Source organism: Anomaloglossus baeobatrachus, chromosome 9 (genome assembly GCF_048569485.1).
Source record: "Anomaloglossus baeobatrachus isolate aAnoBae1 chromosome 9, aAnoBae1.hap1, whole genome shotgun sequence".
Taxonomy (NCBI): domain Eukaryota; kingdom Metazoa; phylum Chordata; class Amphibia; order Anura; family Aromobatidae; genus Anomaloglossus; species Anomaloglossus baeobatrachus.
In genome coordinates, this window is record NC_134361.1 from 8,365,274 (window position 1) to 8,383,552 (window position 18,279).

Here is an 18,279-nt window from a genome sequence, read left to right on the forward strand (position 1 = left end):
ATCTGATGTGGGGGATCGGCTTTATTACACTGGTATCTGATGTGGGGGATCGGCTTTATTACACTGATCGGCTATACCTGATGTGAGGGATCGGCTTTATTAACTATGATGGGATCGGCTAACTTGTATCTGATGTGGGGATCGGCTTATTACACTGTATTCTGATGTGAGGGATCGGCTCTTGATTACACTGTATCTGATGTGGGGGATCGGCTTTATTACACTGTATCTGATGTGAGGGATCGGCTTTACTTTACACTTGCTATCTGATGATGTGAGGGATCGGCTTTATTACACTGTATCTGATTGAGGGATCGGCTTTATTACACTGTAATCTGATGTGAGGGATCGGCTTTATTACACTTGTATCTGATGTGGGGGATCGGCTTTATTACACTGTATCTGATGTGAGGGATCAGGCTTTATTACACTGTATCTGATGTGAGGGATCGGCTTTATTACACTGTATCTGATGTGAGGGATCGGCTTTATTACACTGTATCTGATGTGAGGGATCGGCTTTATTACACTGTATCTGATGTGGGGGATCGGCTTTATTACACTGTATCTGATGTGAGGGGATCGGCTTTATTACACTTGTATCTGATGTGAGGGATCGGCTTTATTACATTGTATCTGATGTGGGGGATCGGCTTTATTACACTGTATCTGATGTGGGGGATCGGCTTTATTACATTGTATCTGATGTGGGGGATCGGCTTTATTACACTGTATCTGATGTGAGGGATCGGCTTTATTACACTGTATCTGATGTGAGGGATCGGCTTTATTACACTGTATCTGATGTGAGGGATCGGCTTTATTACACTGTATCTGATGTGAGGGGATCGGCTTTATTACACTGTATCTGATGTGAGGGATCGGCTTTATTACACTGTATCTGATGTGAGGGATCGGCTTTATTACACTGTATCTGATGTGAGGGATCGGCTTTATTACACTGTATCTGATGTGGGGGATCGGCTTTATTACACTGTATCTGATGTGAGGGGATCGGCTTTATTACATTGTATCTGATGTGAGGGATCGGCTTTATTACACTGTATCTGATGTGAGGGATCGGCTTTATTACATTGTAATCTGATGTGGGGGATCGGCTTTATTACACTGTATCTGATGTGGGGGATCGGCTTTATTACATTGTATCTGATGTGAGGGGATCGGCTTTATTACACTGTATCTGATGTGAGGGATCGGCTTTATTACACTGTATCTGATGTGAGGGATCGGCTTTATTACATTGTATCTGATGTGGGGGATCGGCTTTATTACACTGTATCTGATTGTGGGGGATCGGCTTTATTACACTGTATCTGATGTGAGGGATCGGCTTTATTACATTGTATCTGATGTGAGGGATCGGCTTTATTACATTGTATCTGATGTGAGGGGATCGGCTTTATTACACTGTATCTGATGTGAGGGATCGGCTTTATTACATTGTATCTGATGTGAGGGATCGGCTTTATTACACTGTATCTGATGTGAGGGATCGGCTTTATTACACTGTATCTGATGTGAGGGATCGGCTTTATTACATTGTATCTGATGTGAGGGGATCGGCTTTATTACATGTATCTGATGTGGGGGATCGGCTTTATTACACTGTATCTGATGTGGGGGATCGGCTTTATTACACTGTATTCTGATGTGAGGGATCGGCTTTATTACACTGTATCTGATGTGAGGGGATCGGCTTTATTACATTGTATCTGATGTGAGGGATCGGCTTTATTACACTGTATCTGATGTGAGGGATCGGCTTTATTACACTGTATCTGATGTGAGGGATCGGCTTTATTACACTGTATCTGATGTGAGGGATCGGCTTTATTACACTGTATCTGATGTGAGGGGATCGGCTTTATTACACTGTATCTGATGTGAGGGATCGGCTTTATTACACTGTATCTGATGTGGGGGATCGGCTTTATTACACTGTATCTGATGTGGGGGATCGGCTTTATTACATTGTATCTGATGTGGGGGATCGGCTTTATTACACTGTATCTGATGTGAGGGATCGGCTTTATTACACTGTATCTGATGTGAGGGATCGGCTTTATTACATTGTATCTGATGTGAGGGATCGGCTTTATTACACTGTATCTGATGTGAGGGATCGGCTTTATTACACTGTATCTGATGTGAGGGATCGGCTTTATTACATTGTATCTGATGTGGGGGATCGGCTTTATTACATTGTATCTGATGTGGGGGATCGGCTTTATTACACTGTATCTGATGTGAGGGATCGGCTTTATTACACTGTATGTGATGTGAGGGATCGGCTTTATTACACTGTATGTGATGTGGGGGATCGGCTTTATTACACTGTATGTGATGTGGGGGATCGGCTTTATTACATTGTATCTGATGTGGGGGATCGGGTTTATTACACTGTATCTGATGTGGGGGATCGGCTTTATTACACTGTATCTGATGTGAGGGATCGGCTTTATTACACTGTATCTGATGTGGGGGATCGGGTTTATTACACTGTATCTGATGTGAGGGATCGGCTTTATTACACTGTATCTGATGTGAGGGATCGGCTTTATTACACTGTATCTGATGTGGGGGATCGGGTTTATTACACTGTATCTGATGTGAGGGATCGGCTTTATTACACTGTATCTGATGTGGGGGATCGGGTTTATTACACTGTATCTGATGTGGGGGATCGGGTTTATTACACTGTATCTGATGTGAGGGATCGGCTTTATTACACTGTATCTGATGTGGGGGATCGGGTTTATTACACTGTATCTGATGTGAGGGATCGGCTTTATTACACTGTATCTGATGTGAGGGATCGGCTTTATTACACTGTATCTGATGTGGGGATCGGGTTTATTACACTGTATCTGATGTGAGGGATCGGCTTTATTACACTGTATCTGATGTGAGGGATCGGCTTTATTACATTGTATCTGATGTGAGGGATCGGCTTTATTACACTGTATCTGATGTGAGGGATCGGCTTTATTACATTGTATCTGATGTGGGGGATCGGCTTTATTACACTGTATCTGATGTGAGGGATCGGCTTTATTACACTGTATCTGATGTGAGGGATCGGCTTTATTACACTGTATCTGATGTGAGGGATCGGCTTTATTACACTGTATCTGATGTGAGGGATCGGCTTTATTACACTGTATCTGATGTGGGGGATCGGCTTTATTACACTGTATCTGATGTGGGGGATCGGCTTTATTACACTGTATCTGATGTGGGGGATCGGCTTTATTACACTGTATCTGATGTGAGGGATCGGCTTTATTACACTGTATCTGATGTGGGGGATCGGCTTTATTACACTGTATCTGATGTGAGGGATCGGCTTTATTACATTGTATCTGATGTGGGGGATCGGGTTTATTACATTGTATCTGATGTGGGGGATCGGCTTTATTACACTGTATCTGATGTGGGGGATCGGCTTTATTACACTGTATCTGATGTGGGGGATCGGCTTTATTACACTGTATCTGATGTGGGGGATCGGCTTTATTACACTGTATCTGATGTGAGGGATCGGCTTTATTACACTTGTATCTGATGTGAGGGATCGGCTTTATTACACTGTATCTGATGTGAGGGATCGGCTTTATTACATTGTATCTGATGTGAGGGATCGGCTTTATTACACTGTATCTGATGTGGGGGATCGGCTTTATTACATTGTATCTGATGTGAGGGATCGGCTTTATTACACTGTATCTGATGTGAGGGATCGGCTTTATTACACTGTATCTGATGTGAGGGATCGGCTTTATTACATTGTATCTGATGTGAGGGATCGGCTTTATTACACTGTATCTGATGTGGGGGATCGGCTTTATTACATTGTATCTGATGTGAGGGATCGGCTTTATTACATTGTATCTGATGTGAGGGGATCGGCTTTATTACATTGTATCTGATGTGAGGGATCGGCTTTATTACACTGTATCTGATGTGAGGGATCGGCTTTATTACATTGTATCTGATGTGAGGGATCGGCTTTATTACATTGTATCTGATGTGGGGGATCGGCTTTATTACACTGTATCTGATGTGGGGGATCGGCTTTATTACATTGTATCTGATGTGAGGGATCGGCTTTATTACAATTGTATCTGATGTGAGGGATCGGCTTTATTACATTGTATATGATGTGAGGGATCGGCTTTATTACATTGTATCTGATGTGGGGGATCGGCTTTATTACATTGTATCTGATGTGGGGGATCGGCTTTATTACACTGTATCTGATGTGAGGGATCGGCTTTATTACACTGTATCTGATGTGAGGGATCGGCTTTATTACACTGTATCTGATGTGGGGGATCGGCTTTATTACATTGTATCTGATGTGAGGGATCGGCTTTATTACATTGTATCTGATGTGAGGGATCGGCTTTATTACACTGTATCTGATGTGAGGGATCGGCTTTATTACACTGTATCTGATGTGAGGGATCGGCTTTATTACATTGTATCTGATGTGAGGGGATCGGCTTTATTACACTGTATCTGATGTGAGGGATCGGCTTTATTACACTGTATCTGATGTGAGGGATCGGCTTTATTACACTGTATCTGATGTGGGGGATCGGCTTTATTACATTGTATCTGATGTGAGGGATCGGCTTTATTACACTGTATCTGATGTGAGGGATCGGCTTTATTACACTGTATCTGATGTGAGGGATCGGCTTTATTACACTGTATCTGATGTGAGGGATCGGCTTTATTACATTGTATCTGATGTGGGGGATCGGCTTTATTACACTGTATCTGATGTGAGGGATCGGCTTTATTACACTGTATCTGATGTGAGGGATCGGCTTTATTACATTGTATCTGATGTGAGGGATCGGCTTTATTACACTGTATCTGATGTGGGGGATCGGCTTTATTACATTGTATCTGATGTGAGGGATCGGCTTTATTACACTGTATCTGATGTGGGGGATCGGCTTTATTACACTGTATCTGATTGTGAGGGATCGGCTTTATTACACTGTATCTGATGTGAGGGATCGGCTTTATTACACTGTATCTGATGTGAGGGATCGGCTTTATTACATTGTATCTGATGTGAGGGATCGGCTTTATTACACTGTATCTGATGTGGGGGATCGGCTTTATTACACTGTATCTGATGTGAGGGATCGGCTTTATTACACTGTATCTGATGTGGGGGATCGGCTTTATTACATTGTATCTGATGTGGGGGATCGGCTTTATTACACTGTATCTGATGTGGGGGATCGGCTTTATTACACTGTATCTGATGTGAGGGATCGGCTTTATTACACTGTATCTGATGTGAGGGATCGGCTTTATTACATTGTATCTGATGTGGGGGATCAGCTTTATTACACTGTATCTGATGTGAGGGATCGGCTTTATTACACTGTATCTGATGTGGGGGATCGGCTTTATTACACTGTATCTGATGTGAGGGATCGGCTTTATTACACTGTATCTGATGTGAGGGATCGGCTTTATTACATTGTATCTGATGTGAGGGATCGGCTTTATTACATTGTATCTGATGTGGGGGATCGGCTTTATTACACTGTATCTGATGTGGGGGATCAGCTTTATTACACTGTATCTGATGTGAGGGATCGGCTTTATTACACTGTATCTGATGTGGGGGATCGGCTTTATTACACTGTATCTGATGTGAGGGATCGGCTTTATTACACTGTATCTGATGTGAGGGATCGGCTTTATTACATTGTATCTGATGTGAGGGATCGGCTTTATTACATTGTATCTGATGTGAGGGATCGGCTTTATTACACTGTATCTGATGTGGGGGATCGGCTTTATTACACTGTATCTGATGTGAGGGATCGGCTTTATTACATTGTATATGATGTGAGGGATCGGGTTTATTACACTGTATCTGATGTGGGGGATCGGCTTTATTACATTGTATCTGATGTGAGGGATCGGCTTTATTACATTGTATCTGATGTGAGGGATCGGCTTTATTACACTGTATCTGATGTGGGGGATCGGCTTTATTACACTGTATCTGATGTGAGGGATCGGCTTTATTACATTGTATCTGATGTGAGGGGATCGGCTTTATTACACTGTATCTGATGTGAGGGATCGGCTTTATTACACTGTATCTGATGTGGGGGATCGGCTTTATTACACTGTATCTGATGTGAGGGATCGGCTTTATTACACTGTATCTGATGTGAGGGATCGGCTTTATTACACTGTATCTGATGTGAGGGATCGGCTTTATTACACTGTATCTGATGTGAGGGATCGGCTTTATTACATTGTATCTGATGTGGGGATCGGCTTTATTACACTGTATCTGATGTGAGGGATCGGCTTTATTACACTGTATCTGATGTGAGGGATCGGCTTTATTACACTGTATCTGATGTGGGGGATCGGCTTTATTACATTGTATCTGATGTGGGGGATCGGCTTTATTACATTGTATCTGATGTGGGGGATCGGCTTTATTACACTGTATCTGATGTGAGGGATCGGCTTTATTACACTGTATCTGATGTGAGGGATCGGCTTTATTACACTGTATCTGATGTGAGGGATCGGCTTTATTACACTGTATCTGATGTGAGAGATCGGCTTTATTACATTGTATATGATGTGGGGGATCGGCTTTATTACACTGTATCTGATGTGAGAGATCGGCTTTATTACATTGTATCTGATGTGGGGGATCGGCTTTATTACACTGTATCTGATGTGAGGGATCGGCTTTATTACACTGTATCTGATGTGGGGGATCGGCTTTATTACACTGTATCTGATGTGAGGGATCGGGTTTTATTACACTGTATCTGATGTGGGGGATCGGCTTTATTACACTGTATCTGATGTGGGGGATCGGGCTTTATTACACTGTATCTGATGTGGGGATCGGCTTTATTACACTGTATCTGATGTGGGGGATCGGCTTTATTACACTGTATCTGATGTGAGGGATCGGCTTTATTACATTGTATCTGATGTGGGGGATCGGCTTTATTACACTGTATCTGATGTGGGGGATCGGCTTTATTACATTGTATCTGATGTGAGGGATCGGCTTTATTACACTGTATCTGATGTGAGGGATCGGCTTTATTACATTGTATCTGATGTGGGGGATCGGCTTTATTACATTGTATCTGATGTGGGGGATCGGCTTTATTACACTGTATCTGATGTGGGGGATCGGCTTTATTACACTGTATCTGATGTGAGGGATCGGCTTTATTACACTGTATCTGATGTGAGGGATCGGCTTTATTACACTGTATCTGATGTGAGAGATCGGCTTTATTACACTTGTATCTGATGTGAGGGATCGGCTTTATTACACTGTATCTGATGTGGGGGATCGGCTTTATTACACTGTATCTGATGTGGGGGATCGGCTTTATTACACTGTATCTGATGTGAGGGATCGGCTTTATTACACTGTATCTGATGTGAGGGATCGGCTTTATTACATTGTATCTGATGTGGGGGATCGGCTTTATTACACTGTATCTGATGTGGGGGATCGGCTTTATTACATTGTATCTGATGTGAGGGATCGGCTTTATTACATTGTATCTGATGTGGGGGATCGGCTTTATTACACTGTATCTGATGTGAGGGATCGGCTTTATTACATTGTATCTGATGTGGGGGATCGGGTTTATTACATTGTATCTGATGTGGGGGATCGGCTTTATTACACTGTATCTGATGTGGGGGATCGGCTTTATTACACTGTATCTGATGTGGGGGATCGGCTTTATTACACTGTATCTGATGTGGGGGATCGGCTTTATTACACTGTATCTGATGTGAGGGATCGGCTTTATTACATTGTATCTGATGTGAGGGATCGGCTTTATTACACTGTATCTGATGTGAGGGATCGGCTTTATTACATTGTATCTGATGTGAGGGATCGGCTTTATTACACTGTATCTGATGTGGGGGATCGGCTTTATTACATTGTATCTGATGTGAGGGATCGGCTTTATTACACTGTATCTGATGTGAGGGATCGGCTTTATTACACTGTATCTGATGTGAGGGATCGGCTTTATTACATTGTATCTGATGTGAGGGATCGGCTTTATTACACTGTATCTGATGTGAGGGATCGGCTTTATTACACTGTATCTGATGTGAGGGATCGGCTTTATTACACTGTATCTGATGTGGGGGATCGGCTTTATTACACTGTATCTGATGTGGGGGATCGGCTTTATTACACTGTATCTGATGTGGGGGATCGGCTTTATTACACTGTATCTGATGTGAGGGATCGGCTTTATTACACTGTATCTGATGTGGGGGATCGGCTTTATTACATTGTATCTGATGTGAGGGATCGGCTTTATTACATTGTATCTGATGTGAGGGATCGGCTTTATTACATTGTATCTGATGTGAGGGATCGGCTTTATTACACTGTATCTGATGTGAGGGATCGGCTTTATTACATTGTATCTGATGTGAGGGATCGGCTTTATTACATTGTATCTGATGTGGGGGATCGGCTTTATTACACTGTATCTGATGTGGGGGATCGGCTTTATTACATTGTATCTGATGTGAGGGATCGGCTTTATTACATTGTATCTGATGTGAGGGATCGGCTTTATTACATTGTATATGATGTGAGGGATCGGCTTTATTACATTGTATCTGATGTGGGGGATCGGCTTTATTACACTGTATCTGATGTGGGGGATCGGCTTTATTACACTGTATCTGATGTGAGGGATCGGCTTTATTACACTGTATCTGATGTGAGGGATCGGCTTTATTACACTGTATCTGATGTGGGGGATCGGCTTTATTACATTGTATCTGATGTGAGGGATCGGCTTTATTACATTGTATCTGATGTGAGGGATCGGCTTTATTACACTGTATCTGATGTGAGGGATCGGCTTTATTACACTGTATCTGATGTGAGGGATCGGCTTTATTACATTGTATCTGATGTGAGGGATCGGCTTTATTACACTGTATCTGATGTGAGGGATCGGCTTTATTACATTGTATCTGATGTGAGGATCGGCTTTATTACACTGTATCTGATGTGGGGGATCGGCTTTATTACATTGTATCTGATGTGAGGGATCGGCTTTATTACACTGTATCTGATGTGAGGGATCGGCTTTATTACACTGTATCTGATGTGAGGGATCGGCTTTATTACACTGTATCTGATGTGAGGGATCGGCTTTATTACATTGTATCTGATGTGGGGGATCGGCTTTATTACACTGTATCTGATGTGAGGGATCGGCTTTATTACACTGTATCTGATGTGAGGGATCGGCTTTATTACATTGTATCTGATGTGAGGGATCGGCTTTATTACACTGTATCTGATGTGGGGGATCGGCTTTATTACATTGTATCTGATGTGAGGGATCGGCTTTATTACACTGTATCTGATGTGGGGGATCGGCTTTATTACACTGTATCTGATGTGAGGGATCGGCTTTATTACACTGTATCTGATGTGAGGGATCGGCTTTATTACACTGTATCTGATGTGAGGGATCGGCTTTATTACACTGTATCTGATGTGAGGGATCGGCTTTATTACATTGTATCTGATGTGAGGGATCGGCTTTATTACACTGTATCTGATGTGGGGGATCGGCTTTATTACACTGTATCTGATGTGAGGGGATCGGCTTTATTACACTGTATCTGATGTGGGGGATCGGCTTTATTACATTGTATCTGATGTGGGGGATCGGCTTTATTACACTGTATCTGATGTGGGGGATCGGCTTTATTACACTGTATCTGATGTGAGGGATCGGCTTTATTACACTGTATCTGATGTGAGGGATCGGCTTTATTACACTGTATCTGATGTGAGGGATCGGCTTTATTACACTGTATCTGATGTGGGGGATCAGCTTTATTACACTGTATCTGATGTGAGGGATCGGCTTTATTACACTGTATCTGATGTGGGGGATCGGCTTTATTACACTGTATCTGATGTGAGGGATCGGCTTTATTACACTGTATCTGATGTGAGGGATCGGCTTTATTACATTGTATCTGATGTGAGGGATCGGCTTTATTACATTGTATCTGATGTGGGGGATCGGCTTTATTACACTGTATCTGATGTGGGGGATCGGCTTTATTACACTGTATCTGATGTGAGGGATCGGCTTTATTACATTGTATCTGATGTGAGGGATCGGCTTTATTACATTGTATCTGATGTGAGGGATCGGCTTTATTACACTGTATCTGATGTGGGGGATCGGCTTTATTACACTGTATCTGATGTGAGGGATCGGCTTTATTACACTGTATCTGATGTGAGGGATCGGCTTTATTACACTGTATCTGATGTGAGGGATCGGCTTTATTACATTGTATATGATGTGAGGGATCGGGTTTATTACACTGTATCTGATGTGGGGGATCGGCTTTATTACATTGTATCTGATGTGAGGGATCGGCTTTATTACATTGTATCTGATGTGAGGGATCGGCTTTATTACACTGTATCTGATGTGGGGGATCGGCTTTATTACACTGTATCTGATGTGAGGGATCGGCTTTATTACATTGTATCTGATGTGAGGGATCGGCTTTATTACACTGTATCTGATGTGAGGGATCGGCTTTATTACACTGTATCTGATGTGGGGGATCGGCTTTATTACACTGTATCTGATGTGAGGGATCGGCTTTATTACACTGTATCTGATGTGAGGGATCGGCTTTATTACACTGTATCTGATGTGAGGGATCGGCTTTATTACACTGTATCTGATGTGAGGGATCGGCTTTATTACACTGTATCTGATGTGGGGGATCGGCTTTATTACATTGTATCTGATGTGAGGGATCGGCTTTATTACACTGTATCTGATGTGGGGGATCGGCTTTATTACACTGTATCTGATGTGGGGGATCGGCTTTATTACACTGTATCTGATGTGGGGGATCGGCTTTATTACACTGTATCTGATGTGGGGGATCGGCTTTATTACACTGTATCTGATGTGGGGGATCGGCTTTATTACACTGTATCTGATGTGAGGGATCGGCTTTATTACACTGTATCTGATGTGAGGGATCGGCTTTATTACACTGTATCTGATGTGAGGGATCGGCTTTATTACACTGTATCTGATGTGAGGGATCGGCTTTATTACATTGTATCTGATGTGGGGGATCGGCTTTATTACACTGTATCTGATGTGAGGGATCGGCTTTATTACACTGTATCTGATGTGAGGGATCGGCTTTATTACACTGTATCTGATGTGGGGGATCGGCTTTATTACATTGTATCTGATGTGGGGGATCGGCTTTATTACATTGTATCTGATGTGGGGGATCGGCTTTATTACACTGTATCTGATGTGAGGGATCGGCTTTATTACACTGTATCTGATGTGAGGGATCGGCTTTATTACACTGTATCTGATGTGAGGGATCGGCTTTATTACACTGTATCTGATGTGAGAGATCGGCTTTATTACATTGTATATGATGTGGGGGATCGGCTTTATTACACTGTATCTGATGTGAGAGATCGGCTTTATTACATTGTATCTGATGTGGGGGATCGGCTTTATTACACTGTATCTGATGTGAGGGATCGGCTTTATTACACTGTATCTGATGTGGGGGATCGGCTTTATTACACTGTATCTGATGTGAGGGATCGGGTTTATTACACTGTATCTGATGTGGGGGATCGGCTTTATTACACTGTATCTGATGTGGGGGATCGGCTTTATTACACTGTATCTGATGTGGGGGATCGGCTTTATTACACTGTATCTGATGTGGGGGATCGGCTTTATTACACTGTATCTGATGTGAGGGATCGGCTTTATTACATTGTATCTGATGTGGGGGATCGGCTTTATTACACTGTATCTGATGTGGGGGATCGGCTTTATTACATTGTATCTGATGTGAGGGATCGGCTTTATTACACTGTATCTGATGTGAGGGATCGGCTTTATTACATTGTATCTGATGTGGGGGATCGGCTTTATTACATTGTATCTGATGTGGGGGATCGGCTTTATTACACTGTATCTGATGTGAGGGATCGGCTTTATTACACTGTATCTGATGTGGGGGATCGGCTTTATTACACTGTATCTGATGTGAGGGATCGGCTTTATTACACTGTATCTGATGTGAGAGATCGGCTTTATTACATTGTATCTGATGTGAGGGATCGGCTTTATTACACTGTATCTGATGTGGGGGATCGGCTTTATTACACTGTATCTGATGTGGGGGATCGGCTTTATTACACTGTATCTGATGTGAGGGATCGGCTTTATTACACTGTATCTGATGTGAGGGATCGGCTTTATTACACTGTATCTGATGTGGGGGATCGGCTTTATTACACTGTATCTGATGTGGGGGATCGGCTTTATTACATTGTATCTGATGTGAGGGATCGGCTTTATTACATTGTATCTGATGTGGGGGATCGGCTTTATTACATTGTATCTGATGTGAGGGATCGGCTTTATTACACTGTATCTGATGTGGGGGATCGGCTTTATTACATTGTATCTGATGTGAGGGATCGGCTTTATTACACTGTATCTGATGTGGGGGATCGGCTTTATTACACTGTATCTGATGTGAGGGATCGGCTTTATTACACTGTATCTGATGTGGGGGATCGGCTTTATTACATTGTATCTGATGTGGGGGATCTGCTTTATTACACTGTATCTGATGTGGGGGATCGGCTTTATTACACTGTATCTGATGTGGGGGATCTGCTTTATTACACTGTATCTGATGTGAGGGATCGGCTTTATTACATTGTATATGATGTGAGGGTTCGGCTTTATTACATTGTATCTGATGTGAGGGATCGGCTTTATTACATTGTATCTGATGTGGGGGATCGGCTTTATTACACTGTATCTGATGTGAGGGATCGGCTTTATTACATTGTATCTGATGTGGGGGATCGGCTTTATTACATTGTATCTGATGTGAGGGATCGGCTTTATTACATTGTATCTGATGTGGGGGATCGGCTTTATTACACTGTATCTGATGTGAGGGATCGGCTTTATTACATTGTATCTGATGTGGGGGATCGGCTTTATTACATTGTATCTGATGTGAGGGATCGGCTTTATTACACTGTATCTGATGTGGGGGATCGGCTTTATTACATTGTATCTGATGTGGGGGATCTGCTTTATTACACTGTATCTGATGTGGGGGATCGGCTTTATTACACTGTATCTGATGTGGGGGATCTGCTTTATTACACTGTATCTGATGTGAGGGATCGGCTTTATTACATTGTATATGATGTGAGGGTTCGGCTTTATTACACTGTATCTGATGTGGGGGATCGGCTTTATTACACTGTATCTGATGTGGGGGATCGGCTTTATTACATTGTATCTGATGTGGGGGATCGGCTTTATTACACTGTATCTGATGTGGGGATCGGCTTTATTACATTGTATCTGATGTGGGGGATCGGCTTTATTACACTGTATCTGATGTGGGGGATCGGCTTTATTACACTGTATCTGATGTGAGGGATCGGCTTTATTACATTGTATCTGATGTGAGGGATCGGCTTTATTACATTATATCTGATGTGAGGGATCGGCTTTATTACATTGTATCTGATGTGGGGGATCGGCTTTATTACATTGTATCTGATGTGAGGGATCGGCTTTATTACATTGTATCTGATGTGAGGGATCGGCTTTATTACACTGTATCTGATGTGAGGGATCGGCTTTATTACACTGTATCTGATGTGAGGGATCGGCTTTATTACATTGTATCTGATGTGAGGGATCGGCTTTATTACACTGTATCTGATGTGGGGGATCGGCTTTATTACATTGTATCTGATGTGAGGGATCGGGTTTATTACATTGTATCTGATGTGAGGGATCGGCTTTATTACATTGTATCTGATGTGAGGGATCGGCTTTATTACATTGTATCTGATGTGAGGGATCGGCTTTATTACATTGTATCTGATGTGGGGGATCGGGTTTATTACACTGTATCTGATGTGGGGGATCGGCTTTATTATATTTTATCTGATGTGGGGGATCGGCTTTATTACACTGTATCTGATGTGGGGGATCGGGTTTATTACATTGTATCTGATGTGAGGGATCGGCTTTATTACATTGTATCTGATGTGAGGGATCGGCTTTATTACATTGTATCTGATGTGGGGGATCGGGTTTATTACACTGTATCTGATGTGAGGGATCGGCTTTATTACATTGTATCTGATGTGAGGGATCGGCTTTATTACATTGTATCTGATGTGAGGGATCGGCTTTATTACACTGTATCTGATGTGAGGGATCGGCTTTATTACATTGTATCTGATGTGGGGGATCGGGTTTATTACACTGTATCTGATGTGAGGGATCGGCTTTATTACACTGTATCTGATGTGAGGGATCGGCTTTATTACATTGTATCTGATGTGAGGGATCGGCTTTATTACATTGTATCTGATGTGGGGGATCGGGTTTATTACACTGTATCTGATGTGAGGGATCGGCTTTATTACACTGTATCTGATGTGGGGGATCGGCTTTATTACATTGTATCTGATGTGGGGGATCGGGTTTATTACACTGTATCTGATGTGAGGGATCGGCTTTATTACACTGTATCTGATGTGGGGGATCGGCTTTATTACACTGTATCTGATGTGAGGGATCGGCTTTATTACACTGTATCTGATGTGAGGGATCGGCTTTATTACACTGTATCTGATGTGAAGGATCGGCTTTATTACACTGTATCTGATGTGAGGGATCGGCTTTATTACACTGTATCTGATGTGGGGGATCGGCTTTATTACACTGTATCTGATGTGAGGGATCGGCTTTATTACATTGTATCTGATGTGGGGGATCGGCTTTATTACACTGTATCTGATGTGGGGGATCGGCTTTATTACACTGTATCTGATGTGAGGGATCGGCTTTATTACACTGTATCTGATGTGGGGGATCGGCTTTATTACACTGTATCTGATGTGGGGGATCGGGTTTATTACTTTGCTTTCTATCACTGAGGATTTTGTGGATCTGATCTTGAGGTCACGGCAGGAAACAGACGATATAATCCTGACTTTGCAGCGGTCTCTATCTGTAGCTGATGAGTGATGGGTGGGCGGCTGATCACTGTCAGGTGTTACAGCAATGTTCAGAGAGAACTGCTTTAGATTTTGTTTTAGTGTTTATAATATTTCATTATTAGAGAGAGGGGAGCCAGCACGATCTGAAAATGGCATGCATCATATAAAAAGTGCAAATTCACAGATTTATTCCAACTGTACTGTAATATAAATGAGATTTTTAGCAAATAATTGATCAATTCTTTGAGCCACCCCTGCCAACGTCACGGCAAATCTCAATAGGGATCTCAATTTTTTTTTTTTTTTTTTTTTATTATAGTACAGTTGGAATAAATTTGTGAATTTTCACTTTTTATATGATGCATGCCAATTTCAGATCGTGCTGGCTCCTTTTTCTCTGTTATGACTGTAGTTATGCTACAATTCTGGTGACTGACCATCACCATACCATGCACGCCTGATTTTGGTTTGCAATGTATTCCTCCTGTTGGTGGCTGTTCACATTCAGTTGCCTCACCCTTTCCACAGGCAATGCTAATTAAGCACCATCTTGGATCTGGTCCGCCTTTATCAATGGTTGCAGTCTGGCACTGGGAGGGTCAGTTCTGATATAGTCCTGGTATGTGTAGAGCTTGCTCCACATGCTGGGACCTGGGCTGGTCTCTATCCACAAGTGCCTTTTTGCAACATGGAAGCGGCTATATACAGGTTACAGGTATGTGTGCTCCATTATGGTTCTGCTTTTAACTTTACCTAGGAGGCCGCATGGCACATGAAATACAGAATGTAGAGTAGGACCCCCCTATTGAGATTTGCCGTGACGTTGGCAGGGGTGGCTCAAAAAATTGATCAATTATTTGCTAAAAATCTCATTTTTTTTTATTATAGTACAGTTGGAATAAATCTGTGAATTTTCACTTTTTATATGATGCATGCCAATTTCAGATCGTGCTGGCTCCTTTTTTTCTTTTTTATTTCATTATTAGGAAAAGTTCAGTGATTTCCCCCCCTTCCCCCTTGTATCTACTGTATGTATCTTGTGTATTATTTCTTAATCCTTAATCTGTGTTTGCTGTCAGTGAATAAAAGCATTTTACATAAACATAAAAGGTGAGACCTGACCCCTGGGGGGGACCGTTTCTTGACACGGTGCATGTTTGATGAGAATTGTCTGGTGACGCAGTTGCAATTTCCTAGGTTATCAACACAGCACCTGCAACCTGTTTGTGTATGAGCTTGTAAGCGCAGCTCTGCCACTGATGGAATCGCTCAATATGGAGAGTGTTAGGGCCTCCGTGCTGCAGCTGGTTCAGGGAGCGCACAGTGCGGACAATGGCTCAGTAACTATGCTGGTCCAAAATGTCAACCCACAAGGCATACCACGAGGATACCACGAGTGCCACGAGACTGCCACAAGGCTTCCATGATGATACCATGAGCCAGTGCAATCTGGAGGCCCAGGAGCGGTGCAATCCTGCAGATAGGGCGTTTAATGGCCGCATGGTTATTTTCCAGATGAAATAATTTCCATGTGTTTCCCTATAGTCTGCCGCTGCCCAGACGCCGCCGTCTCCCCTTGGTTGTAGTCCAAGCAAGATAAAAACATGTGTAATATTTCTTAGACTTTCTAAGACTTTATAAAATCCAAACACATTGCGTATTCACTGACAGCAAGCAGAGATCTCGTCGATAAGAATGATGAAGTCTTTTTTTCGTTATATGATAGGTGTTGAGGCTCGCGGTCTTCACCCTGATGGCTCCATAGTGTCTGTGCTGTCGTTGCAGGTTCTGCCGCCGTCACCCTCACCAGAGCCGCCGTCTTCACTGACAGCCGGTACTGGACCCAGGCGGAGCGACAGATGGACTGCAACTGGGAACTGCAGAAGACAAGTTAGTAAATGCACGACGCAGCAAATGTGAAGCTTTGGGGATGTGCACAGAGAAGCCATTCAGGAGTCTGGGAAAGCGGTGTGCAGAATATGTACAAAGACAAGCGGACCCCAGAAAAGATGTGTGGTTTCTTCCCCTGTAGATATAATGTGATGGCTATATTCTTATATGAGAAAAACGTACCTCATAACCATAACGTAACAATATAAGTTCACGGCTGCCCCCATTGGGAGTAACAGTGACCAGCACTTACCCATTACATGCAGCAAAGCCAGGAGAACCAGAGGAATAAAGGGTGCAAAATACAACAATGTTTATTGGAATGTACAAAAACATAAACAAGACGCACAAAGAATCAAAAAGGAACGGCCGATGATAAAACCATTAAAAACCACGTGGAAAGGGGATGAGTGACCCATAAGCAGGGACAGAAAAATGGCTCCATAGCCATGGAGGGCCTATAACCCGAGCCATGGAGGGCCTATAACCCGAGCCATGGAGGGCCTGTAACCCGAGCCATGGAGGGCCTGTAACCCGAGCCATGGAGGGCCTGTAACCCGAGCCATGGAGGGCCTGTAACCCGAGCCATGGAGGGCCTGTAACCCGAGCCATGGAGGGCCTGTAACCCGAGCCATGGAGGGCCTGTAACCCGAGCCATGGAGGGCCTGTAACCCGAGCCATGGAGGGCCTGTAACCCGAGCCATGGAGGGCCTGTAACCCGAGCCATGGAGGGCCTGTAACCCGAGCCATGGAGGGCCTGTAACCCGAGCCATGGAGGGCCTGTAACCTGAGCCATGGAGGGCCTGTAACCCGAGCCATGGAGGGCTCGTAACCCGAGCCATGGAGGGCTCGTAACCCGAGCCATGGAGGGCTCGTAACCCGAGCCATGGAGGGCTCGTAACCCGAGCCATGGAGGGCCTGTAACCCGAGCCATGGAGGGCCTGTAACCCGAGCCATGGAGGGCTCGTAACCCGAGCCATGGAGGGCTCGTAACCCGAGCCATGGAGGGCTCGTAACCCGAGCCATGGAGGGCTCGTAACCCGAGCCATGGAGGGCCTGTAACCCGAGCCATGGAGGGCCTGTAACCCGAGCCATGGAGGGCCTGTAACCCGAGCCATGGAGGGCCTGTAACCCGAGCCATGGCGGGCCTGTAACCCGAGCCATGGCGGGCCTGTAACCCGAGCCATGGCGGGCCTGTAACCCGAGCCATG

General features: G+C 43.6%; 1 protein-coding gene across 1 annotated transcript in view; it reads left to right on the top strand.

Moving 5' to 3' along the window:
• Window positions 1–18,279, top strand: part of XPNPEP2 (X-prolyl aminopeptidase 2) — a 107,586-nt gene that overhangs the window by 40,384 nt on the left and 48,923 nt on the right. The window contains exon 5 of the mRNA XM_075322371.1: window positions 16,964–17,068. Coding sequence (XP_075178486.1) covers window positions 16,964–17,068 — 105 coding nt within the window. The remainder of the gene's footprint in view (window positions 1–16,963; window positions 17,069–18,279) is intronic.